Source organism: Neophocaena asiaeorientalis, unplaced genomic scaffold (genome assembly GCF_003031525.2).
Source record: "Neophocaena asiaeorientalis asiaeorientalis breed wild unplaced genomic scaffold, Neophocaena_asiaeorientalis_V1.1 scaffold196, whole genome shotgun sequence".
Classification (NCBI taxonomy): domain Eukaryota; kingdom Metazoa; phylum Chordata; class Mammalia; order Artiodactyla; family Phocoenidae; genus Neophocaena; species Neophocaena asiaeorientalis.
Genome location: NW_020173929.1, coordinates 2,983,159 through 3,007,738, shown reverse-complemented (window position 1 = coordinate 3,007,738; position 24,580 = coordinate 2,983,159). Strand labels below are relative to the sequence as shown.

The 24,580-nt window shown below is 46.8% G+C and overlaps 1 protein-coding gene across 4 annotated transcripts in view; it reads right to left on the bottom strand.

Moving 5' to 3' along the window:
- Nucleotides 1-3,144: 3,144 nt before the first annotated feature.
- EHF (ETS homologous factor) overlaps nucleotides 3,145-24,580 on the bottom strand; it is a 39,230-nt gene continuing 17,794 nt past the window's right edge. For 3 of the 4 annotated variants that reach the window (XM_024752619.1, XM_024752620.1, XM_024752621.1), the window contains exons 2-9: nucleotides 20,828-20,927; nucleotides 16,947-17,192; nucleotides 14,378-14,440; nucleotides 11,632-11,700; nucleotides 11,445-11,513; nucleotides 5,999-6,061; nucleotides 4,235-4,430; nucleotides 3,145-4,131 (exon numbers count right to left, since the gene is read on the bottom strand). In XM_024752619.1, the coding sequence (XP_024608387.1) occupies nucleotides 4,032-4,131; nucleotides 4,235-4,430; nucleotides 5,999-6,061; nucleotides 11,445-11,513; nucleotides 11,632-11,700; nucleotides 14,378-14,440; nucleotides 16,947-17,192; nucleotides 20,828-20,924 (903 nt within the window). In that variant the 5' untranslated portion in view covers nucleotides 20,925-20,927 and the 3' untranslated portion in view covers nucleotides 3,145-4,031. The remainder of the gene's footprint in view (nucleotides 4,132-4,234; nucleotides 4,431-5,998; nucleotides 6,062-11,444; nucleotides 11,514-11,631; nucleotides 11,701-14,377; nucleotides 14,441-16,946; nucleotides 17,193-20,827; nucleotides 20,928-24,580) is intronic. The other variant, XM_024752622.1, reaches the window with a different exon arrangement.

Here is a 24,580-nt window from a genome sequence, read left to right as displayed (position 1 = left end):
TTCGTGAGGCCCAGTCTCAACACGTTTTTATTAAATGTTCTCTGTATCTCTTATTCCAGAAATGGAATACTGAGAAGCAATGCTGAGGTTAATTCAGCTCTGATAATTGTGATTGCTGTGTTCTTTCTTTCACACAGGAAGTATCCATCCAATGGGCTCCTATGGAGTACCTATTACACCCCACATAGTTAGATAAGCTCCTCACAAATATGGTTCCACGCTGTGCACACAGTAGGCACTCGATAAACTTTTTATAACTATAGAAGAATAATATAATTGCCTTTCCCTCTTACTATTTTAACTTTTCCTACACTTTATACATTTGAAAAACAACACACTTGTAAAATTAAATCTAACATGCATGACTAACCTTATCAAAAGATCCCTCAATATTTTTCAAAACAACAAAAAAAAATACAAACCAACCCCAAAATACTAAAACTTAGAACTGCTTTACACTTAAATAGCAATTTACATCATATAAACACATTCATAATCTTCATTGGTTTAAACAGGTTCAAGGTTCATGACTGGCGTCTTACACCAGATAAGTCTCACAGTTCCTAATAAGGTGACAGAATTCTCACACAACATACGTTGACTTGCAGAACCAAATAACCCGTTTTGATTTTATTTCAGCTCAGGTAGGAAGGCAAAGTAAAGAGTCTCACAGTAAAATGTTCACCTGATAGATAATATGTCCTTGAAGTTTTGGCCGTTGTGCTCTTCATCCAATGAAGAAAACAATTTACATCACGATTATGGATATGGCTTCCCAATCCGAGGAGTCTTCCAGAAGACATTCATTCATTCACTCAACATATGGTTATTGAGGGCCTGTCTCATGTTAGATACTGGGAAAACAATATTGCTAAGATATCATCCCTGCCCTCCAAGAGCTTACAGTCTAGCAAGGTAAGAGTTTGAAGAAGGACACGCACACTCGAAGGAAAACTCATTGCCCGGGTCTGCCCTGCTCAGAAAGCAAGTTCAAGAAGCTGTAAGTATGTCCCTGGGAGTCAGGGCTTTGCTCGTTTCATCAAGTCAAATATCTAGAAGCCTCAGATGATCTGAGTCTGGTGAAGTCTTAGCAATACCTTTCCTGCCTCAGGTTCCCAGGAAAAAAACAAATAAGAGCCCGAGCCTTTAGTTTAAGGAGAGTTTAAGGAGACGGTGCGCAGTGACCATAGGAGCATCGGCTCAGACGAGCTTCTCAAGTGAGAAGCTGTGAGTTGCCAAAAGAAGGGGGCTTCACCTGGTGCTGGCTTGTCTCTGGGATTTTGCTTTCCCTTGCAACACCGGGGGGGAAGGATCCTATTCACACCCCAAACTGGCATGGCTCGATTACCTTGAGTTCTCCAAGTCATGCACAGCACACAGAAAATGCATCAAACTCAAGCCAAGACAATAGAGAGATATGCTGAGAACTTAATACGCCCACCTATTTATGCAGGAACCGGATGCCAAGAAACCGTCACTTTCAACAAATAACACAATCTGCTAATTATGTGCAGGGTGTTCCAGTCAGTACACCCCAGACTCACTACCTCGCAGGGGCTGCTCTTCAATGGAGAGGGTGAGGAAACAGCAAGACCAATTTGGAGGAATGTGAGAAACTTACAGGTTTGTGGAAGAGCAAGGTCGGAGAAGGATCCAGGCTGCCTAGATGATGAACAGGCCGAGCCGGAGAAGAAACAGCAGAGAGCGAATTAGCAGACACCCCTAATAACTTCACACAATTCAGGCACACACAGTCACACAAACATTCATGTGTTTACACTAATTCAAATATCTGGAGGTTTACTTCATTCTGTGGGAAGTATAGTCAACTGCTGGGAAAGCCTCATAGCTCTTTAGCCTTCCTTGGAGAGCAAGGTGTGTCTTTCATGCAGGAATGTCTCAGATCTGTGCTGCTCTTCATTTCTCTCAGTTCCCTCAGTAATTGTGACTTGACAACACTGAGTAGCACCAAGTCAGGCAGAGAGAAAAACAACTCGGTTGTACCTTCAGAAGGTCATTCATCTCACTAAGCTGTGCTCCAAGGTCACTGGCCATAATGGCTCTCATTATAATTAGGACAAATTCTTAATTCTTCATACTTCCGACATTCAGAATCCATTACAGACACTCTGCAACCTTTGACTATGGCTCACTTGCCTGAGTTGAGGAAGGCACTGCAGGAGGTGTTCCATCAGTGGATGAGACGAGCCCCCTCTTATTGGTACATGTCTTCATTCCCATATTATGCTCAAGATAGAGAGGCAGGAGGGAGGAGAAAGCCAAGGACATGGAGAGCAGAAAAGAAAAGTTGCAAAAGGGATCTGGATGTTCAAACTCATTTTCAAAGTGTCTACAGGCTCACGTTCCTCCCAGATTTCAGGGTCTGGTGATAAGTCTCCAGGGACCCAGAACAATGCCATCATTGGAGAAGTCTCTAACTCCTTCCTGACCATAGATCCTGAACTGAGTTTTCTGTTTTTCTCTTCCATCCTTCGTTTCTTTTCTTTGTCTTTTTTTTTTTTTTTTTAACATTCTTCTAGATGCAAATCTAGGCAAGACATCATTCACTTTGGAATGAGTTAAGATGAGACAGGAAAGAGATTATCCAAAAGAGGAAAGATTATAAGAACTAACATCTGCAAAGATTCTCCCCTGGAACTAACTTCCTCTCTCTCACACACACACTCTTTTTCTCTCCTCTCAGTGTTTCCTTCTGTAATATAATATTTACTCTGTTTTGTAATTCTAGTGCAGTGTGTTCTATTGTTAGCCCTTGTTTAATTTATCTGAGTCTAGCTCTCATCTCAGGTTCTGAAAAGAAATCCCTCTAGCTCTTTCAACCCATTGTCCAAACATTTTAAAAATGAAAAGTAGGTTGACTTTAAAGTCTTGCTTTTGCTTCACTCTAGGGATTTTTTGTTGTTGTTGTTCTGAGAATAAATCACCATCTTCATCTTGACTAGCTAAATCAGTGGTTCTCCCTCCCCCCGGGCCCCGGGGACATTTGGTAATGTCTAGACACATTTTGGGTTGTCATAACTTCGAGGACCAGAGTGCTATTGGCACCTAGTGGGTAGAGATCATAGATACTGCTAAACATCCCAAAACACACAGGACAGCCAAATAATACACAACAAAGAATAATTCAGACAAAAATATCAATTGTGCCAATTGGGAAACCACAGGACAATGGGAGTACAAGAGCAAACTCATAACTACCTCCCTTTTCCCACTTATTTTTAAGCAACTGGGATAAAATTAACCAAAGCCGGACCTTCTCTTTAAGTAACTGAAAGTGAGCAGAGGTGGCAATTGAAGTTTTTCACCAATCATCCAAGGGGGAGGAGGGAAGATAGACTTGGCACCAGGTAAATCATTCCTGAATGAGAATAAAGCCCCCTCCACCATTATTCTTTTCTGATTTAAGCATAAAAGGCACGTGATTATGCAATGATTACAGTCCACTCTGGATGGTGGAAGTCCTCATTCTCCACTCACTGACTCCTGAAGGTCAGGGTAGACTTCTCAGCATCCTTCTGGTTCATCCCACCAATCGGAGACCCTGGAGTTCATCCTAGAGGCCACGCCCACCTCTCCTGAAGAGGCCACAAGGATGCTATGTGCGGAGGACACCTCATCTTTTCCTAAATCATTTTGCACATAAAAACTTTTAATGCCATCTGATTTTTTTTTTCTTTCTCCTTAGCAAGAAGCACATGGCTACAGACTCTGTTCTTGCAGTGGAAAAGAACTTCACAATAGAGGCAAAAACAAATCACAGCCACATACAGTGTCATATTTCACAGAAAACTGTGTACGTTTGTTCCCCATATAGGACATACTTCAAAGTAACAAAATAATTCTATCAACTGTCATGTTCCTTCTTCCTGTTAGAAGTAGATGTATTTTTTTCCCCGTCATGGTACATAAATATCAGAGAAAAGTAGTCTTTGAAATATGTATGTCCCGGGACTTCTTGGTTGGTTATCATTTGGGATGTGTTTAGGTTTGTGTTCAATGTATCAGCAGCTTCAGTTTTCATTTTCCCTCCATCCGCGTGCATTCTTCCCAAATTTATATACCAGTCTTCGTCCATCCACACGTTCCAGAATTTCTCTTTTGTAGTAATATCTGTAACAAAAGGCATTGCATAAGGTGGCTGGTCTGATTAAGACAGCCGGGGGAATGACTGGCCACACGGCCTTATCACGTTTGGAGACGTGAAACCCCTCACCTCATGGCTCGGCTGAGTTTTTCGTAGGTCATGCTGCTGTTGTTTTTCTTTTTCCCCCATAGCTGGGCCACAGCCTCTGATTTCAAGAACCTGAAGATGCCCTCAGACCGGTCTTCCCACTTGATTAACCCTGGATTCTTGTCTGGGTTCAGGAGGATGTCGCGGATGAATTCCCATAAGTGAGTCCCTCGCGGATCTGAGGTGAAGGAGAAAAAGGAGTTTATTCATGGCTGAAGTCACTGCAAAGAAGGGCTAGAGGAAGCCTAGAGTTGAAATATCTTACAACAAGTCAGAGATACTCGATTCCATGCTACCCACCTGTGACGCCAAATCACAGAACCCCCACTGGGTATTTAAGAATGAGCTAGCACAGTTTTTTAATTTTACAAATCAGAAAGCTGAAGCATGGAGAATTCAACTGACTTGAGCAAGGTCACACAGCTAACGAGTGGCAAAGCCAAGACAAAAGAATAGGTCTTACATAGAGAAAAGATTTGTGTTTGCCAAGGGGGCACGGGTTGGGAGAGGGGGTGGAGTGGGAGGTCAGGGTTAGCAGATGTAAGCTATTATATGGAATGGATAAACAACAGGGTTCTACTGTATAGCACAGGGAACTATATTCGATATCCTGTGATAAACAATAATAAAAAATATTTTTGAAAAAGAACGTATATATATATATGTATAACTGAATCACTTTGCCGTACAGCAGAAATGAACACAACATTGTAAATCAACTGTATTTCAATAAAAAGAAATAAGTTTAAAAAATAGGTTTTAGTTCTCCTAGGCTAGGAGGTGTATCTTCTAAATATGGTTAACAGATTGCTGGGCATTCATTTCAACTTTTTACTTCCCAGGAGAGCAAAGCTCAACCACTTTTATTCAGAACCTCTTTTGTTTAGAACCTCAATCAATTAGACGGCTCCACCCAGCAACTGTGTGTCAGCCAAATGCGCATGGGTAGGGTCTTAGAATTCTAACTCCTAGAATATATCGGTGCGGGGTCTCACAGGGGTGGAGGGGGCCAATTTGAAAATGAAACAGCAACTGTAATGAAATTAGCAACCAAATTCAATTCTACCCTCACTGGATTTGTGACACACAACTCCCTCCCACACCCAATTTGAAGGGCTGTGTTCATTCAGTTCTGTGGGATGACCTGGAGTAGCAGATAGCAGATAGGAGTCCAACTCCTTACAATTTCCAGATTACACCACCTTGATTTCTTTCTGTGTCCTCCCCCCCACCACCTCCACGTCTCTGATATTTCATACACTTTCATAAAGTTTTATTATCGGGGGAAATACAACTCCCCAAAAGCACTGTTGAATCTTAAGAATAAACAGTATTTCTTGGAACAATAACTCCACAAAAGTAAGAAGCCAACATTCAGCCAAAGAAAAAAAGAATACACCCTCAGCTGTTTTTTCCCATCTCTCTCCTTTTCCCACCCTTTTTTCTGGAGAAAGGGAAATTGCTCACCCCATGCCTGCAAGAAGTGCTTGTTCACTGATATCTCAGTTTTAGCACAAAGAGAACAGAATGAGGAGGAAATATCCACTGGGGCTCCACTTTGAGAAACGACTGCAGAAGGGGTTACTTAGCCAGCAAGTGATGCCTCTCTTTTCACACCCCACCCAGTCTGAGGTGGAGAAATGCAGGCAGAAGGCAGAGGCAATATTTGTCTAAAAACTGGTGGCCTCCAGTTATTCTCCACTCAAGGGGAAGGGCCAGGAGGCATCTGAAAGCCAGCCAACTTACTGTGCTTTTTGGTGTGGGACTTTGTTGGTTGGCCTTGCTGCTTTTTCATATCAGGCGACTCTGCTAAAGAGAAAAATGAGAACGGCTTCATTTCCCTATTTCCTACAATTATCATCTTCATTCATTCATCCACTCATTTCACCAGTATTTATTGAGCACCTACTACATGCCTAGCACTGTTCAGGTAGGTGGTCGTGTCCAAAACAAAACAGAGGTAATAAGCGCTCTGGAGAAAAAATTTCAGGGTAAAAAATAGGGGTAGAAGTGTGGAGATGGGAATAGTTTTGCCATTAAATATAAGGTGGTCACGGAAGACGTCTCTGATAAGGGGACCAGAAAGGTGTGAGGGGACAGTCATACAGAGAGCTTGTGGAAGAGCTTTCCATGCCTGAGAATAGCAAAGGCCCTGAGGTCAGTGTGCATAGAAGAGAAGGAAGTCAGTGTGGCTGTGAACAAGGGGCAGAGGGGAGCAGGTGAGGTTCAGATCACTAAGGTCTTGTAGGACTTTTTGAGGATTTTAGCTCTTATTCTGTGAGAGGTGGGAAATCATTGAAGGATTTATTATTTATTTATTTATTTCTGGCTGCGTTGGTCTTCTTTGCTGCCCGCAGGCTTTTTCTAGTTGAGGCGAGCAGGGGCTACTCTTCGTTGCGGTGCATGGGCTTCTCATTACAGTGGCTTCTTGTTGCAGAGCACGGACTCCAGATGTGTGGGCTTCAGCAGCTGTGGCACGCGGGCTTAGTAGTTGTGGCTCACGGCCTCTAGAGTGCAGGCTCAGTAGTTGTGGTGCCGGGCTTAGTTGCTCCATGGCACGTGGAATCTTCCCGGACCAGGGATCGAACCCGTGTCCCCTGCATTGGCAGGTGGATTCTTAACCACTGCACCACCAGGGAAGGCCCCACTGAAGGATTTAGGTCATTGAAAAGTTTTAGGCTTTTATATATATATTATAATACAAAAATGTAAACATTTATAACAAAGAAAGATGACTCGTAAGCCAGAGGAGTGCCTTTTTTGGCATGCAAAGTTACCTTTTAATCAGCCTGACAAAGGGGCCATTGACTGGCCTGAGCTCAGTACAGAGGGCCACAGTGGACTATGGAAACACAGATTAGTTTAACAAATGACTCATTATGGTAACCCTTGAGATTATCAACAAAGAGGAGATGACAGAGGCAAATCTGTGAAATAAAACTTGTTAAAGAGAAAACTAAATGATCTAGCAGTGTGTGTGTGTGGGGGGGGGGTGTGGTTGTGTCAGTGGGCACTTCAAATGTCAGGACGACTAAAGCAGATCTTACCAAAAAAAATTCTCACAATCAAAAATCTGCCAACTTGAATCCGGGGCAGCCCCTAAATGGTAGCCAATCCTGATAAGAAATTGGACCAGTATATTGCATCCCTTCTGTGTACATTACATCAGGGCTCCCTAACTTAAGGTTTGCTGACCCATGTGTGGACTTCAAGGGCATTTCAGACTGACTGAAACCGCAGGCAAAGGAAGAGGGTCCACAGCTTTCAAGATTGTCAGTAGTGATCCATTATTCAATAAAGTTTGAATACCATTAGCTCCTAAGGAAAATGGTTAAGAAGACTAGCTCCTGTTTCTTGACCACTTACTATGTACCAGGCACTGTGGTCAGCACTTTCCATGAATCACCTGTTTTGATTCACACAATCACCCTATGAAGAAGGCGATAGCAGGATCCAGAGGTTTCACTCATAACCACCATTCTATGCCATTTCCAAAGATGGTGCCACATAAGAGATTTCATAAACGTCTTCCCTGCCAAGAACCAGGTTCAGTTCTGCAACCCACTAATTAGTGGGGAAAAGTCTTTCCAATTTGATGATTCTCCATTTCCCCGCGTGCATGGATGCATTCACCTATCTGATCCCCCAGATTGTCACAACTCAGAGCTCCCAGCAGTTTGAAAGTCGTGGTGGGATAGATGAGACAGTTTTAATAAGATCTGGTTACAAGAGAAACCTCTTTTTCTGGTTAAATGTGCCACCATCCTCCCCCACCCCGCCGCCCCTCCCCCTCAACACTGTCAGCAGGAGGGTTTGCACCCGACTTGGATTTCTCTGAAACCTGAAAGAACAAATTCACAGGAAACGCAAGGAGACTCCACTCTCCCTCCCTGTAGGTTTCAGGGTGAGGTTGCGACATCCCATCAGGATGTGACAATATTGCGACAGGTTGGCACCCACAGCGGTTTCCAAGTGATACATCATTCTGACAGGGCCACGTTGTTCTGCGGACAAAGAGTGGCATTTACCCAGCAGGCCACAAGCAAAGCTCATTTTCAAATGGCATCCAGGAGGGATGCAGGGCCATTATTTCAGAGCCAGCATTGAACTCAGAAAAACCCAAGTGTAGGCGTCTCTCAGCTTTTTGGCCTCCATCATTGTTCACGGGTTGCAAACTCATGTAATGCAAGAATCAGTTACTTCGGGGAGTTAAGGTACCTTTATGAATAAAATGGAAACCTTGGCCCCTCTCCCCAGAAAAAGGCACATATGTGTACACTCGTGAAATTCTGCAACAATTTCAGGAGTGTGTGGGTCACTTAGGAGTCCACGGACTCCAGATTAAGAACCCCCAGAGCAGCTACACCACGAGGAAATGTTCTCTTTGAGGTGTCAGCCATTTACCCAAGCTAGATTTCCATCCAGCTTAAGAAAGACCTCCCGCGAAAAAAATCCCCCCAATAAATATGTGTGCATCACCGTAGGCAAGAATATGCAGCTAAGGGCAAAAGAAACTTGAATTTCTTCCAGCCTCTTCTTCCAGTCCCCAGGCCATGCGGGACAAGCTGTGGAATCACCCACCTGCCCCAGCACTGAAATCTTTTGATCTGAAACCTCACCTTAATATGATGGCCTTGCCCCCTGTATCTTCCCCTGGCCCCCAAATAAAAATCAAAACCTTTGAGGTTAGCCGCGTGGTTAAGTGATTCATCCTTATAAAATAATGGCTTGCTCTGGGGGAACTGTCCAGACTGGCCTTCTCCTGCTCCACTGCCAGGCACCTCAGGCCAAGGTCCAGTCCAGACGGGGCAGCACCAAGGCACGAGTTTATGATGAGTTCCAGAGCATGACTTCATCTAAGCTGCTTCACAAGCAGCAAAGATTAGAAGCATTTGCATATTATTCAGCTGTGAGCCATTTCTTTACGGGATATACAAATTTCAGTGTTATAATAGACCATGCCACCCTCGCTCTAGGCTCAGCGAGTCGGTAAATAAACACATCAATCCCGAATTAGCGTCACTGGCTCGAGGACTATCGGGCAGATCCGGAACACTGGCGGCGGCCATTTTATGAAACGAGCAGATGACAGAGACATCAAAACAGAGCCCGCTTCCCCACCTGTGTTTATCAGCGAGGGCGTCAGTTGACATGTGGCCTCGCCTCAGCGCGGCTTGTGACTTGCACTAAAACACATAAAGATACTTAACTGCACTCCATTTCATGGGAGCTGGAAATCCAAAGACTCAGACAAATGACAAGGGTCTTTGGCGGGGGGGCTGGGGTGGGGCGGTTCTGGTCCCGTCCAGTAGAGACTAAACTATTCTGAAAGGAATTGATCCTTACAAGGCTGTAATTAACTATCCTACCTGGAAGGCTGTTACCTCAAAGAATTCACCAACCCAGACACTTAAATGATTCTTTAAGTGATCATTCTGATTGGGGTCCTGGATGGCTTATCTCATTTTCCAGCCTGTGTTACAATTTCGGGATAGGAATCTGGAGTAAGGTGATCAAGAATGAAGGGAGGTGCAGGAGAGCAGATTTGTAAAGCCCATTTGAAGAAGGACTATTTAAAAGTAGAACAGTTGAACTCAGGAGACAGTGAGTTAGTTCCCTGTTACTACAAATATGAAAGCCGACAATGGTCCCTGTTGATTGGGAGATTCCAGCAGGTTAAGTCAGGATGCGGGAGAGAGCAGTGTGGCCTGGCTGGGAGGGCCGCAGAGTTGTTGATTACGGCTTTTCCTCTCCCAGGTGCCTAGAGACCTAACCATCCCTGAGGCTCAGGAAGTGGTTGGTTCAACTTTATTCTTCCTTGGAATCTTCTGCCCTAAGCCAAAGACCCAGGACATGGGAGGTGACACCTCAGGAGGTGTGTCAGGAAGTCAGAGGGCGACCGCGGTGGTTTCTTCAGCTCTGAAAACCTTGGTCTTGACTGGGTGGCAACGATTGCCACAGAAATTTTACCCTGACTGGCTCAGTTCCCCCAGCATGGCAAATCCACTGCAGAACCTTTCCAGTGTTTGATCTAGTTCCCTAATTTCAGCAAATACTTAGAGTGACACATAAGGCGATGGGCCTCTGTGTGGAGGGGGAGGTCGAGAAATGAATTGGCCTCCATTCTTAACCTCAATTCCAGAAGCATTTACCCTGGCTCCCAGCCCTGTCTCATTCAAAGGGCTTGACCCGAAGAAAACCTCAAACCAAAAGCTTTCATTTTTTCAGTTCTCAAAAGCACACTCAACAAAATGAAAAAAAAAGGAAGGAGGAAGGGTTGTTGTTTGATTCTTCCTTTCACAGACACTCTTTTAAATCCCAGTTCTGAAGTTGCCCCAAATTCAATTCCAGGAAAAGACAGATTCACTTGTGACGGGTCTAAGCTCCATTTCACAGAGCCAAACAGATTCACAAATTCGCACCGAGATCAAGGGACTACACGAAACCCTCTCTTCACCTCCCCCGTGCACTCATTCCTACCAGTGGACCTATTTGTAAGTGGACAAGGAGAAATAATCTGAAATACAATCTGAAAGCTCCTCTCCCAGACTCCCAGCAGACCAACCCTCCCGCTCAGTGTAACCTTGATTGAGAGTCATGGGTAGACCCCAGATGCATCCAATCCTAACCAAACACAACTCATATGAACATAATTCATAATGTGCAGGTGGTCTGACTAATTAGAGAGTCCTGATGAGCCAACAAGGTCAGACTTTAAAACTGACCTGTGATTCCCAGGGTTCCAGAAGTTTTCAGCTACTGCCCCTCCACCCAGAGACCATCATCCCAGGTTCACTGACCTCTGAATTCCACTGTTAGACATTCATTCTCTAAAGCCAAAGACAGCTTGTTGAAAATTAAATAGAGCCTTCTCCCCCATAAATATACCCACGTATGAATAATGTCATTGGATAATTTCACAAAAGCAAGTTTTTCCTGAAAAGAGAGTTTCTGTTGTCACAGAGAGTGACTTGGTTTCACAGGAGCAAAACACATTTCCTAGAGGCATCCTTGCTGGTCATTTTCAATGTACAAATATGGGCCCGAAAGCAGATTCTTTATAAACTTTTCCTAGCCTTTTAATGGGAAAGACTCCAGCGAAGTTGGAAATGCAGGGCATTGGTAATTCTCATTAACTCACAGTAAGCACTGGCAGGAGGCACACTCAGCCTCGGATGTCAGGACAACTTACCAATGGGAAGGTGACCGCTGGTTGTCATGGAGATCTGGGCCCGGCAGAAAGTTTTGCTGTCCAACAACTCTGTGGCAATGAAAACATAAAGGACGTTAAGAGTCCCCTCCTTACAACATAAATTTGGGGCTGTTAGAAAACCAGAATAAGAATGTAAAAGGGTCTTAAGCGTTGGGGAGTTAGTTACCTACTGTGCTACCATAGTTGGTGTCATATAAATAGTTTTCTTCTTTCCAGGTGTTCATGATGGAAGGGTCTACAAAGGACAGAAAATGGGAATGTCAGCAATCACCTTCCCCAGGTGAGGAGTTTGCCTTTTCTTACTCACTGTTCATCAAAGAGGTGTGGGACAAGGGGCTGGTTCTCAGAGAGAAGAGATAAGATTCTGCTTCAGCCACATGTTACCTTATCATAATGTTACCCCAGTTTTCTTCCAGGGCCCTAGGGGAGGTGGACTTTGTTACGGCCCCATCCAGGTGTTCTACACCTGTTGCATTTTGAGGGAAGTGAGAGAAGTTGCAACAGTGGGATCCCGTCCTAGACCAATGCTTTCCTGAGGATATTCCCAGTCTGCACTTGGTGGGGCGGGGGGGGGGGGGGGTGGTCCAGGAGCCTGGCATTGTCTTACATTCTACTATATTGTCACCAGAATATTTTTAGACTAGTAAAAAAAATGGTAGGGACAAAATAATTTCATGATTAATGAGCATCTTTTCCTAGTAACGTCTTCCTGGGAGAATTAATGATGTTTCTTTAAGAAAAAGTCTGCTCAGTCTTATCACAGAGTCTTTATTGCTAAAATCCAGAGAGAAACTCTCCTCAAGTTGGGTGACAGCCCCCTCCCTCCAGGATTTCTCCAATATGCTTAAGGGGTGACATAAAATTTTCAAAACAGAACCAAGGAGAAGGAGATGAGAGTGTTACCAAATCAAATAAACAGGTTTTAAGAGTAGGGCCTCATTGCTTCATCTAGGAAAAGTTCTCTCTCTCTCTCTCTTCAGTGTGCTGGGTAAACATGTCTCCTGACTCTTCAGATTTCAGACTCCAAGGAAACTCCCCTCCACCTACCCTAAACGAAGCCCAACTCCTACACACCCCTCACCTCTGGGCTGATCTCCAACAGAAGCTTCTTTCCTGGCTGGCCAAGAGCTGTGAGATCTGGCAGGAGCTGTCACCTCATCCCCACCAGGAGCTTCCTGCTCTCCCCTCGTCACAGACAGAGGCTGCCCTCGGCTCCCTCCTGCCCAGCATCTGAATTTCAGGGCCGGGGTGGTAAGCCACTGGCCGAGTTTCATTTTGTTTTTGTAGCATAAATGGTATAAAAACCTGACTCACTGGCTAAGTCCTCCTGTTTACGACATAGGGATTTAGCTGGTATTTGAACTAATAGCTACGTGTTTGGGCACCCCAAGCCTGATCACTTAGGGGTTACACCCTCTGTCCTCATTGGGTCACCTTGTATACCTGTTGTTGTCTCTGAAAACAAACTGAACCAAAAAGGTTTGGGGGTGTTGGCCCCTGTATGAGCCTCCTTTCCCCTCCTCCCAGGGTGGAGCTTCCTCCCCACCCTTCGGCTCAGCTTTTCTGAACTGGCAACATGAGAATGTCTGGATGGTCAAGGAGGAATTGTCAAGTACTTGGGACCTCTCCAGTACCAGCCTGGTTCCTCCGCTGGGGCTATCTGTCCAGTCAACAGTGGGGATTTGGGGTCAGGGGGCACCATCCTCTAGGCCAAGTCCTGTGCCTGCCTCTAGGGCAGTCACGTCCATAAAGCATAGACCATCTGGGTAACTCAACCCTGGCCTCTCGGGGGAAGGGCAGGGCTAGGAATACCTAATTCACATGTTTAGCAGCTGCTGTTTTTTTCTTTAATAATGGTAGACCAGCCCCCTTATAAAAGAGTAAATAACTGCGTGGGGCCAATTTCTGCCCCTAGTGACTCACAAATCACCGCAGGTCTAATACAGTCCTTGGTGACCGGCACGCAACCTGCAGGGAGGCCTGAGGCAAACTCCGTGGTTGGTCCATGTGGCCCACATTCTCACTGATGTGGACATGGGGAGTGACCTTGGAGCAGTGGCAGCTCCTATGGACCTGGGGGGCCTTGCAGAGCTCTCCCTAGACTAAGAGGTCATAGGCCAAAGGTCACTATACAAAGACCTCTGATTGGTACAAGGCTCTAGGGCACAACTTCTCGAGGCAGTTACTGCCCCCTGCAAGTTCCCAGGGGAGACAGAAAGTCCCCAGGAGAGAGATTTTGGGGCAGAGGAAGGAGGGATGATTAGGCAGATGAAGGAGAACAAAAATGAATGTAGCTACTCTGGGCCTGCAGACCCTACTCAGAGCTCAGAATAGTGGCTTTTGTCTAAAAGCATACTTAAGGCAGGAGCCAGTTCCACAGCTGCCTTTGGACATCCCTACAGAAACTCCAAGGTCCCCAGAAACTATAGTAACTACACCAAGTCCGAATCTTCCTCCTCCTTGTGAAACACACTCCCTGCAAGGGAGGAGGGGGAGAGGAGACACTGACCCTTCCTCTTCTCTCCCCTGGCTTCTCCTAACTTGGCCAAGGCCAATCCCCTGACTCTTTGTGGTGACAAGAAAGCCCACTTAGACTCTGCATTTTCTGGGCTCCTGGATCAGAGCCTGGATGTTCCCTTGACCAACCATGGGAAGCAGAGAAGTGTGGGCAGAATTAGGCTCACCATCAATCTTAGAAATCAGAAATGGTCGGCAGTCACTGGTCCCAAGGACGAGGGATGAGGCTTATGGCTGCCGGGCCCATTGGAGACAGCCAGGGAAGAGACATCCCTGGGCTTCCTGCCAAAGTACTGGCTCCGTCCCGCTCTCACACTCGCCCTCACACTCCCTCTCAGTTGTCCTCCACAGGCCTTTGCCTACCAAGTTGGCTCCCTTCATCTGCCATGACTCACCAGCTTGTTCGGTCTTGACGATGACATTGTGTGTGGACTGGAACAGGTCACTGCTGCACTGGCCTGTGAAGGACAGATTGGGAAACTCAGAGCGGGCCCACGTGTAGCCAAAATGTGCTGCTTGACCAAGGACGAAGCTGGCTTCATGGAAGAGTTTCTGACAGTCCCACAGCATGGTCACCCTTCTTTGCTTCTGGGAGGGGGCTTCCCTCTCTGGATCTATAATCTCAAGCCTGGGGCCCTTGGCCCAGAAAATCAGTAGCTAGGGCACCAACCTCAGATGGAATTATTTGGCCTTGTATAGAGAAGGCATCCAGTATGAAGGAAATAAAACTTTAGAAGTTGAAAGACCAGTTTTTCCACTAATAGCTGCAAGGTACTTCACCTTTCTTCATCTTGGTTTCCTCAACTGTATATTTCGGAGATTAAACTAGCTAAAGTCATTAGATGTTCTCTAAGGTGCTTTCGCATACTAAGATTTGATAGGAAGTGCAAAGGAAACACAAGGAAATTCACCTTAATTCTTCTTTGATCTTAAATTTAATCAAACCCCTTTTGATTAGATCTAATCTATGAGCTATGTCTGGGTAAGTGCAGTGATTCTTCCCTTATTTATGCCTGGCAACTTTTCTCCAGATGTATCATATATAAAAGCACATATATACATGTGAATTCGTTTCATATGTTTTTCCTGCCCATCCAGATTATAAATGTCTCAGGAGCAGAGGTCATGCTTTAATGTCTCTGACCTTCAGTTTTCCCAGATGAAAACTGCCCCTGTCAAATGGGTGCAATATTTATTTTCTCATAAGGTCACCAAATGAATCAATTCACTTAGAGCCCTTGTATAAGTAAATACTCAATAAATGGAAGTTAGAGGAATGTCTACAAAAAGGCAAACAACGAAACAAAGGTGAGAAATCTGGACATTAGGCATTCAGAGGCACCAGCAGCATGCAAGTCATGGAAGGCCAAAGATGGAAGGTCAAAGGTGGAAGGTCAAGGACGGCCACATCACCTCCCACGCTTCCCTGCCTTGAGCTTCAATCAGGGCAAAGCTTTAAAGAGACAGAGACAGAGAAAGAGTTACCATTCCACTTGAGATGCTGCAAGTTGCTGTAGAGGAGCTGTCCCGCTGGATTTAATTGGAGGTGGGGAGGTAAATATTTTTAATTCTTCAAGTGTAAGTCTGCTCTTTCTGAAGATGCCTGGGGGTTATTTTTAGAGCTTTGTTTGGTTTGGTTCTAGTAAAAGAAAAAGGAGCAACCACCTCTGTGAGGTGGATGGGAAGTAGGGAGTGCCCAGGAGCTGAATGAGGTCATCTCAAATGACCACCACTTCTGCCTGCTCCGAAGCCAGACGCTGGGTTCTCTTCAGTGTTGATGGCAGTTATCTGGATCTGAATCTGGTTCACAGCCCTGGAGCTCATGCTTCCCAAAGCTCCAGCTACATGCCCAAACACAGATTCTGCTTAGACAGGCGTGCCCACTCTGATATGGACAGGATAGCTCACTATTCGTACACATCATTGCTTTCCAAAATAGTTCTCAGAGGAGCTAGTGTTTATAACAACTGTCAGAAGAACCTTAGGCCCGTGTCAAGGACATTCTGCAAGATAGATGTCTACCCGACCAGCTCTTGCAAGCCAGTGTAGCACAGGTACATGTGTGAATAAACTAGCACCAAAGGACAGCCTTTAAACGGTGCCTGTCTATGTGCTAGGTGAGGCCTCAGGAAAGACACCTGGAGCTCTAGGGCAGCACCAATCCCAGAAATCACTGCAGAAACATCCCAGATGTGTCCAGACCATTCGTTTTAAGACATTTTTCGATTCAGGACCTTTTAAAAATCTGTTGTAGTATCGTAAGCTTTCTCCCCTCCCAAAAAACAAACTAGATCTAATTTTGCCTATTTTCTTACCACACTTACGTCCCATCTTAAGAACCTAGGTGTAGAAATTTTTTTAAAAAATAGCCATGATGAAGGGCTTCCCTGGTGGCGCAGTGGTCGGGAGTCCACCTGCAGATGCAGGGGACACGGGTTCGTGCCCCGGTCCGGGAAGATACCACATGCCGCAGAGCGGCTGGGCCCGTGAGCCATGGCTGCTGAGCCTGCGCGTCCGGAGCCTGTGCTTCACAACGGAAGAGGCCACAACAGTGAGAGGCCCGCATACCGCAAAAAAAAAAAAAAAAAAAAAAGTAGCCATGATGATCTTAACAAGCAAGGGATTGGGAATGAAACAATGAACCCCATTTGCAAGAGAAAGAAGTGGTTTTCTGAGAGTACCAAGTATCCTGTGAATACCCAGCTAGCCTTTGTCTCCTTGGAAATTAACCATGTAAAGAGAGAATTATATTATGCTGGATTTGTATGGGATTAGACACACCTTGTACCCTAGGCTTCAAGCCTGTCCTCTCACCTCCCTTCTACTTCTGTCTCAGGAGACAGTAATTTGGAGGTGAGACCATCCTTGGATGCCCCTAAACAGGAACCCTGCCAGCTGTGGAGTCTCTGCTCTTCCCAGATGGCTCCTAGCAGGGCAGAGAGACAGAGACAGAGAAAGAGTTACCATTCCACTTGAGATGCTGCAAGTTGCTGTAGAGGAGCTGTCCCGCTGTCCCTGCCGCCCGGGTGAACTCCTGCAGACTCATGCTACAGAGATGCTCGCCGTTGATGTCAAACTCCTGGAAAGGGATGCAGCTGGCATCCAGCTGGTTGGTGTCCAGGAGGTGCTGGAGCCATTCCCACACCTGGTACTTGGTCCAGTACTGAGGATGGATTTCATGCCACTGTCCTCCAAAAAACCCGCTGGAAGCTGCAAAACAGGAGGCGGCCCTGTGAGTGACCTGTGTTTGTTTCCGAGCATGGTCCCAGACATGGGGATGCCCCTCTGGCTGCCAGACGTCACAGGGATCACAACCACCCTCTGTGTGCATCTGGGGATTGGAGCTTGAGATGGGCTCTGGAGAGGAGGCTCTAGGAAATGCAATTCTTTCCCCAGTTGTGGTGGGAGCCAATCATCCAGCCTCCGTATATCTTCATTTTGTTCTCCATATACTTACCCCGAGCTCTGGATGACGACACAACACTTGAAATGCTCTGAGATCATGAGCTCTTTCCCCACCTCCCACAAACTACCATGAAAGCTAAAGCGCTGCTACAGTTTCAACAGAGTATTAGTTTCTTGTCCACACCCACAGAGTTGTCTCCTTCTCCCTCTCTCTCTCCCATTTATTTCTCTCTCTTACACACGCATATATACACATACATACCCAAAACTCAGACCATTTTCAACCAAAACTGAAGCTTGAGACTCAGGTTCTTTTCTCTGTGATGCCTTTGCTGCTCCCCAAGATGGTCCAGATGATTCATCTGCTCACGGTGCTGACATCCTCCCACCCCATACTGGTTATTACAGCCACTAGGATGTCACTTCCCTACTCAGCTACCTTCAGCAATTTCCCTTTATCCACTGAAATTAGGCCCCAAACTGCCAAGCCAGGCATTAAGGCTCTTCACTAACTATTCCCCAAGTGACCTTTTGCCTTTTTTCTGTGTTGTTCTTTCAGCCCGGTTTGTATTCTACCTATCACTCTCTGTTGAATTTATACCCAGCTTGCTGACCCTGACCACCCTATAAAGCCATCGCAGACCCCCCTGACTGACTGCTGAGGGCTGCTGTCCTCTGAAACTCCAGGAGATGCACTTTACATTTCTCCTAATGACGTTTGTCATGTTCTGCCTGTCTTGGTGGGTCTCTAACTACAGTCCTGTTCTCCTTTGTAAATTGTATGCTCAAGGTCATGGACCCTATCTTACCCATCCTTGTATCTCCCATAAAAACTACCTCAGAGACTTTGCCATCATAGGTACTGTCTCTCCCTTTCTTCAGTAAATTTGGGGCTGAAGAAGAAATAACGTCGGAACCTGGAAGAGTTGTGAGGTGCATTCACAAGATGGTTAATTCAAGTACCGGTGAAGAAGAGGAATTCATTCAAGCCAATAATTATTATTGAGCTCACTATGGACTAACCATCTATGTATGTGACTCTCATACTCACTTAAGAGAACATGACGAAATCAGCCCAAAATCCTGGAGGGATGGAGAAGAGAGAACCAGCCTCTGGCGGCATGTAACCAGACTGAGAGACCTTACAATCCCCTTGAAAGCACGGGCCAAGGGAAGGAGCTCTCTAGTGGGAAAGGTGAGGGGCAAGGACAAGGGGAAAACCCTATTATAGCCCACCAAGCTGAAGGAGGGGAAGTCCAGCTGAGCATGACACACAGATATTCCCACAAACTCAAGGATAGACCAATAGAGGAAAACGTAGCAAAAGAAAATGGTCCCTAACTTTTTCTTCAAGGTCATGCTAGATCAGTACTTCTCAAACTCTAACGTGATTACAAATCACCAGGGAATGTGGTTCAAATGCGGATTCTGACTCCACAGACCTGGGGTGAGGCCTGAGTTTCTGCGTTCCTAACAAGCTTCCCCAGGATGATATGATGCTGGTCAGTGGATACAGTTTGGATGGCAAGGAGCTACAGAGCTCCAAAAGGTTTGATCTCCACAATGCCTATGGCCTAGCCCTCAACACCTCAGGAGGAAAGGCTGAAGGGGGAATGTTTCCAGGCCGGTCCCACCTGCCACTCATATTATGTGCCTTACTCCTCATTCCTCATGGCCACACAAAAGCAGGCCTAAACCCTCTGCTTGGGCCCTAAAGGAGAAGCCAACAGTGGAGGGGGAAGGGGCAGGGACTGGACGAATCTAGTCCCAAAATTTAATTACATAGAAATATTCCCTAATACACCAACACTCAGAGCCTAGACCGGATGTCTCTATTTCCTCCCGACTTTTTGGTGTCCCACCAATACAGCTAGTTAAGGGTGGCCTACATTTTTTGCAGCTCCCCAAGTCTTTGTTCTTTTATTTTTTAATTGATTGTGTTTCTATGAGCGTGCAGCTCCGGGTTTGTACACAAGAGACAACTCTCAATAACCCCACACCAGGCCTGCGGTACTTTCTTCTCTCGATGTCACATGACCCAGATGAGAGGATGGCTCCTGATAGCGCAGCCTGTTAGAACTTGGCAGAACCCGAGAATTTTGTCTAAAGTTGACCAGGGGAGACTCCCCATCAGCCAGGCGGCTCATCAGATTCCCGAAGCTTTGGGAAAAGCACTGAAACTCGTATGAGTTCAGCTCCTCTCTGGCATTCAACTGGCCTCCCCCATCAATCATGACCAGGAGCTGGGCCTTCTCTGGGGCCTCTGGAAGCTAGAGAGTAAAAAAGTGATGTTTAAATTCCACTCCCTGCTGACTACACTCCAGAGCAAACCAGAGGGATGCTGCCTTAATCGAGGGTCCTAGGGCCTGGCATCCAAAAGATTGTGCGTTTCCCTGTTTGGAATCATCCTTCAAGGTCCCCACAAGGAATCTGAGTCCTGCCACAGGGAAGGTCATGCCCAGAAAAGGCAGGAGTTCAGAAGCACGGGTGATCAATAAGAGAAGGTCACCCATCCCCGCTTTCGACCACGTGTGGCTGGGCTTCCAAACTGGAAGGTGGAGCTGCCCACAGATTGGCCACTTCTTGAAGAATGCACCCCTTCCATCAGCCTCCCACTGCTGCTTCCCAGACTCTGCTCACCGATGGCCCATCTCCATTTTCTCAAGGGAAGCAAGCGCAGCAGAGTCTCTGGGGAGGAGATTAGCGGCAGGTATGGGGTGGGAGAAGGCCCAGAGCTCCCTACACCCACTGCGGTTCAGTGCACAGCAGTCTACGTAAACTTAACACCTTCACAATGGGGTGCGGTGCCCTGATTCAGCAGCAACTTTGTTCAGTCCGGCTTCCACAGTAAGCCATGGGCTTGATCACCAAACCCTCCATAAGCCCCGCCACCAGGCCCTCCTTCTTCTAATCAATCGGTTCTAGATTAAAGCACCAAAGGCAGGCACATGGTCTCCTAACAACTCTCCCCTCCCTTTACAAAGGGAGGTCACCGGAAAACGAAATAGAAAGATTAAGCTGCTACAAGTCTCTTCTCCTTAACTTCCACGCTTCCATGCGACACACACACACACACACACACACACACACACACACACACACAGTCTTCCATCCTATCCTATCTTGATATCCCAGCCAACACTATTAAAGTTGGCCTTCCTTTGGGGTGCCTCTTCTGTCACTCTCTCTGCCAGGCTACCAACCTGGACCTTTGAATATTGGGAGAAAACCACGGAATATCTCAGATGGGCTTCTGGCTGGGGCCCTGGGGAGCCTGTGAGGACCTCCAGCATGAAGAAGAGTTTTCTCCAGTCTCCCTGGTCCCCACACCCCCGGCTGAATAAAACCTGTATTTTTCATTAAGTTGGGAAACGGAGCCTAATTAAAGCCGAGGAAGAATCCCCATGGGGAGTGACACTGACCCCCACGCAGCCCCTTACCATTGCACGTTGGGTAGATGTCTGTCCAGGCCGGCTGCTGGTGGAGGAGGTTGCTGCTGGGATTGAGATTCATTACACCACTTCCTTCCAGAATCATGATCTGTAAGGGGATCAAACAGGCCGTTCAGCCAGTGCCTCTTGGACAAACGTCATTTGAGAGTATAGATCATAGAGTGAATTTAGGAAGGAAGAAATAATTTGGTCCTTCCATCCATCGCCTGTGAAGCATGTTGCCACCAGCCCTTTCAGTAAAAGCAAAACTCACTGGCAATTAAAAATTTCCAGGTTCGATTTTCATATGCATGAGGCAAGATTTTATAGCCACCCATTCACAAATGAATAATCTCTGATCGGAATGAAACGGGAGGAAAATATAATACTTGCTCACTGGGCGAGTCTGGCCAGAAGCCAATTTTTTTTTTTTTTTTTTGACAAAAGTGAAAATACCAAAGAAGTTTTTATTTAAAGTAAAATTTCAATCAATGAAAACCCAAATGGGTAGCAGAACAGACCCGGCACCTGTGCAGGAACTCTGACCTGAAATCAGACATTCACAAGTCCCGACACATCTGAGCAGCCTACACCTGGGCGTCCAGTAAATTTCCTCAGCACAGACGTCTACCACGGGACGGGCTCGTCTTGGAGGACCTCAGCCATATTTGACCTAGAGTTTTTCAAGTATTTGGCTCCGTGATAATATTAGAAATCAGTTGGTTTTGGGGACAAGACACTGCCCCTTCCCTTCCTTCCTGGTAAAAATTCAGCCCCACGTTCCCTCTCCTTTCAGAGACCTGGAGAATACCGCAGGCTTCAAAGCTGATCTGAAGCTGACTTTCTCAGTCTGAGGGCTCATTTTCGCAGTAAAGGACCCAGGAGAAGAGGCTTTCTTCCATGAGCCTGTTTGGGTTTTTTAAACCATGTAAAAATTTTACACTTTAGAAATATTCACCTCAGTCGTCCAGCATCTACAATCTTCCTACCCTCCAGGCAGGCGCCCTCCACCTTTCGGACTGAAAGCCCCAGAAGTGTGTTCAATCATCCAAAGGATGAACAGCTTGTTTCCAGAGGATGACTGAGCATTACCCAGGGCCTCTAAGGGTAACCTGCTCTTTCTAAATGTTCGGGTAAGGAGAAGAGTGGCAGATCATGGAAATGTTTCTGCCTGTATGGGGGAAATCTTGCATCTTCACGAGTCACCAACCTCCCCCAAACTGCCCAGCCAGAGTGGTTCCATCCCTCAAAACCCTTTCCTCTAATTTAGCTGGTGCTCCTCTGGTTCTATGTAGGGCTTGAGAGGGGAGAAGAGGGGTCTGGAAAAGGCATAAAAATTCATTCATGTATTCATTTATTATCAGCCTTGCAATGGGCTGGGCACAGCTTTAGGGACCAGGGATAGAGCAGTGATTAAGAGTTGAACTAGGCTAAACAGGAACATTTATCATGATTATTAACATCATCATCCTTGTTGTTTGGCAAATAATTAGGCCTAAGTAGAAGGCAGGGGAAGGAAAGATGGGGTGGGAATAGTGAGCACTGTAACAGACCACAGGGTGCAGAGATGGCAGAGCCGGATTCTACGTGGTGGTGCCATAGAGATGAGTTTCGAAGTCAGAAAGAGCGGGGGTTTATCCCACGCTCTCACACTTACCTGCTAAAGTTGGTACTAAGTCGAACAAAAGTCACTAACCTCTCTGAACCCCAGTTTCCTCTTATGCAAAATACAGGTCGTCATACGTACCATGTGTATTGGTTTGAGCTTAAACGAGTTTCTATACCTCGAGCGCTTGGCACAAAGTCGGTCATGACCGCATGGTAGGTGTTATGAGGAGGAGGGCTACTACATCTCTGGATAACCCAAACCAGAAGCAACCTTGGGCCTCAGTTTCCCCACGCAAAAATTTAAAGAAGGTAAATTGCTTCTTAAGTTCGTTTCCAGAAATCTCTTTGATTCTCACTCTCAGAGAAAACCAACCCAAGTCGAGCCTTCTCCTCCTTCACAGGAACTGCACCTTTTCCCATCGAGCTTTCTACAGCAATTGCCCCAAGCGAAGAATCCAAACGGGGGACTCCAAGGTACAAGAAAACTTCCAGGTCCCCAGAAGGGTGGCTGGGGGAGGGAGGAGGCATGGCAACGGCTCCTGTTTGCTCAAGGCCGGGCTTGTTCCTTGCCAGCATTTGCTCAACTACAAGCGGTAGGCAGGTTACTGTTTAACCCTGAAGGGGCTGCAGCTCAGAGCCCAGCCCATCTGCCCTCCAGGCTGTGGGTAAGGGTGGGGTGGGCAGCGGAGGCTTCCCTGAAATTCTTTCACAAGGGTTTGCCTGCAGGGCTGTTTCAAAGTGGCCATTTCAGTGGAAGCCAGACCTGCCGGGGCCAGCTAGGACCCACCTCCTCAGCCGGCTGGCCCAGACCTTCTGCTCACCACTTCGCAAAAAACTAGAAGGCAGGGCGGTGTGAGGACTAAACGCCTGGCTTTGAAGTCAGGGAGAGGTGGGCTCAGAACCTAGTTCCCCTGCTCACTGTGGGTGACCTTGAGCAAGTTCAAGTCTGTCTAGCCTACATCTTTCTGATCCTCACTTTCCTGCCCTGTAAAATGGGAACAACCCAGACGCAGACGGCTGTGGGCATCAAATGAGCTTGTGCATGCAGAGAGCCGAGTGGGTACAAAGGAACAATTCAATAAATGTCGCATGACCATGTGGGCCAGTTTTCCTCTTAGGACCGAATGCCCACCAGCCCCTTTCCTCCGGGCAGACGTCATTTCTCAGCACGAGGCCCCCACAACTCTCAACCCACAGAGAAGCCCTGAGGACTACAAGGTCACAGCTGCCCGGTCGCCACCTGGCCCACCAGGAGGCTGAGCGCGCTCCCTGCCGGCACCCCCTTTCCAAGGGAAAGCAGCTGGCAGGGTGAGGGGCCCTTTTTTACAGGGCACAGGAAATGGTTACTGCCCATGAAAGAGTTTATGTCGCTTATTCCTTAGTGAGTCAGAGTTCACCGAGGTCACCCGGGCTTGTGAGGAAAGAAGATCAGTATTTTCAACCCAGCTTGGGGCTGCAGGGACAGCGCCCTTAGCGTGGGCACCGAAGGCCCCCCACCTCGGGGCCAGCATGGCGGAAGGCCTTTCACCAAGTCCTACCCCCCTCGGAGGCCCAGCTCTTCAGGTGTAAAATGAGGACATTTGCCCCCCAGCAGCCTTACAGGACTGTTGAAAAGATCAAATGAGATAATGGATAATAAATGTGCCTCGCGAATTGTTTTTAAAAAAAAAGCATTATGGGCTTCCCTGGTGGCGCAGTGGCTGAGAGTCCGCCTGCGCAGGGGACACGGGTTCGCGCCCCGGTCCGGGAAGATCCCACATGCCGCGGAGCGGCTGGGCCCGTGGGCCGTGGCAGCTGAGCCTTAAAAAAAAAAAAAAAAAAAAAAAAAAAAAGCATTATTATAATCAACTCACCCACACTCCCATATATGAATAAAAACTTTCTATGGTACATGGTGATTACTTTATGGGGTATAAAAAGCAACCCTTTTCATTAAAAAGTAAGGGGGGGCTTCCCTGGTGGCGCAGTGGTTGGGGGTCCGCCTGCCGATGCAGGGGACGCGGGTTCGTGCCCCGGTTCGGGAGGATCCCACGTGCCGCGGAGCGGCTGGGCCCGTGAGCCATGGCTGCTGAGCCTGCGCGTCCGGAGCCTGTCCTCCGTAACGGGAGAGGCCACAACAGTGAGAGGCCCGCGTAACGCATAAAAAAAAAAAAA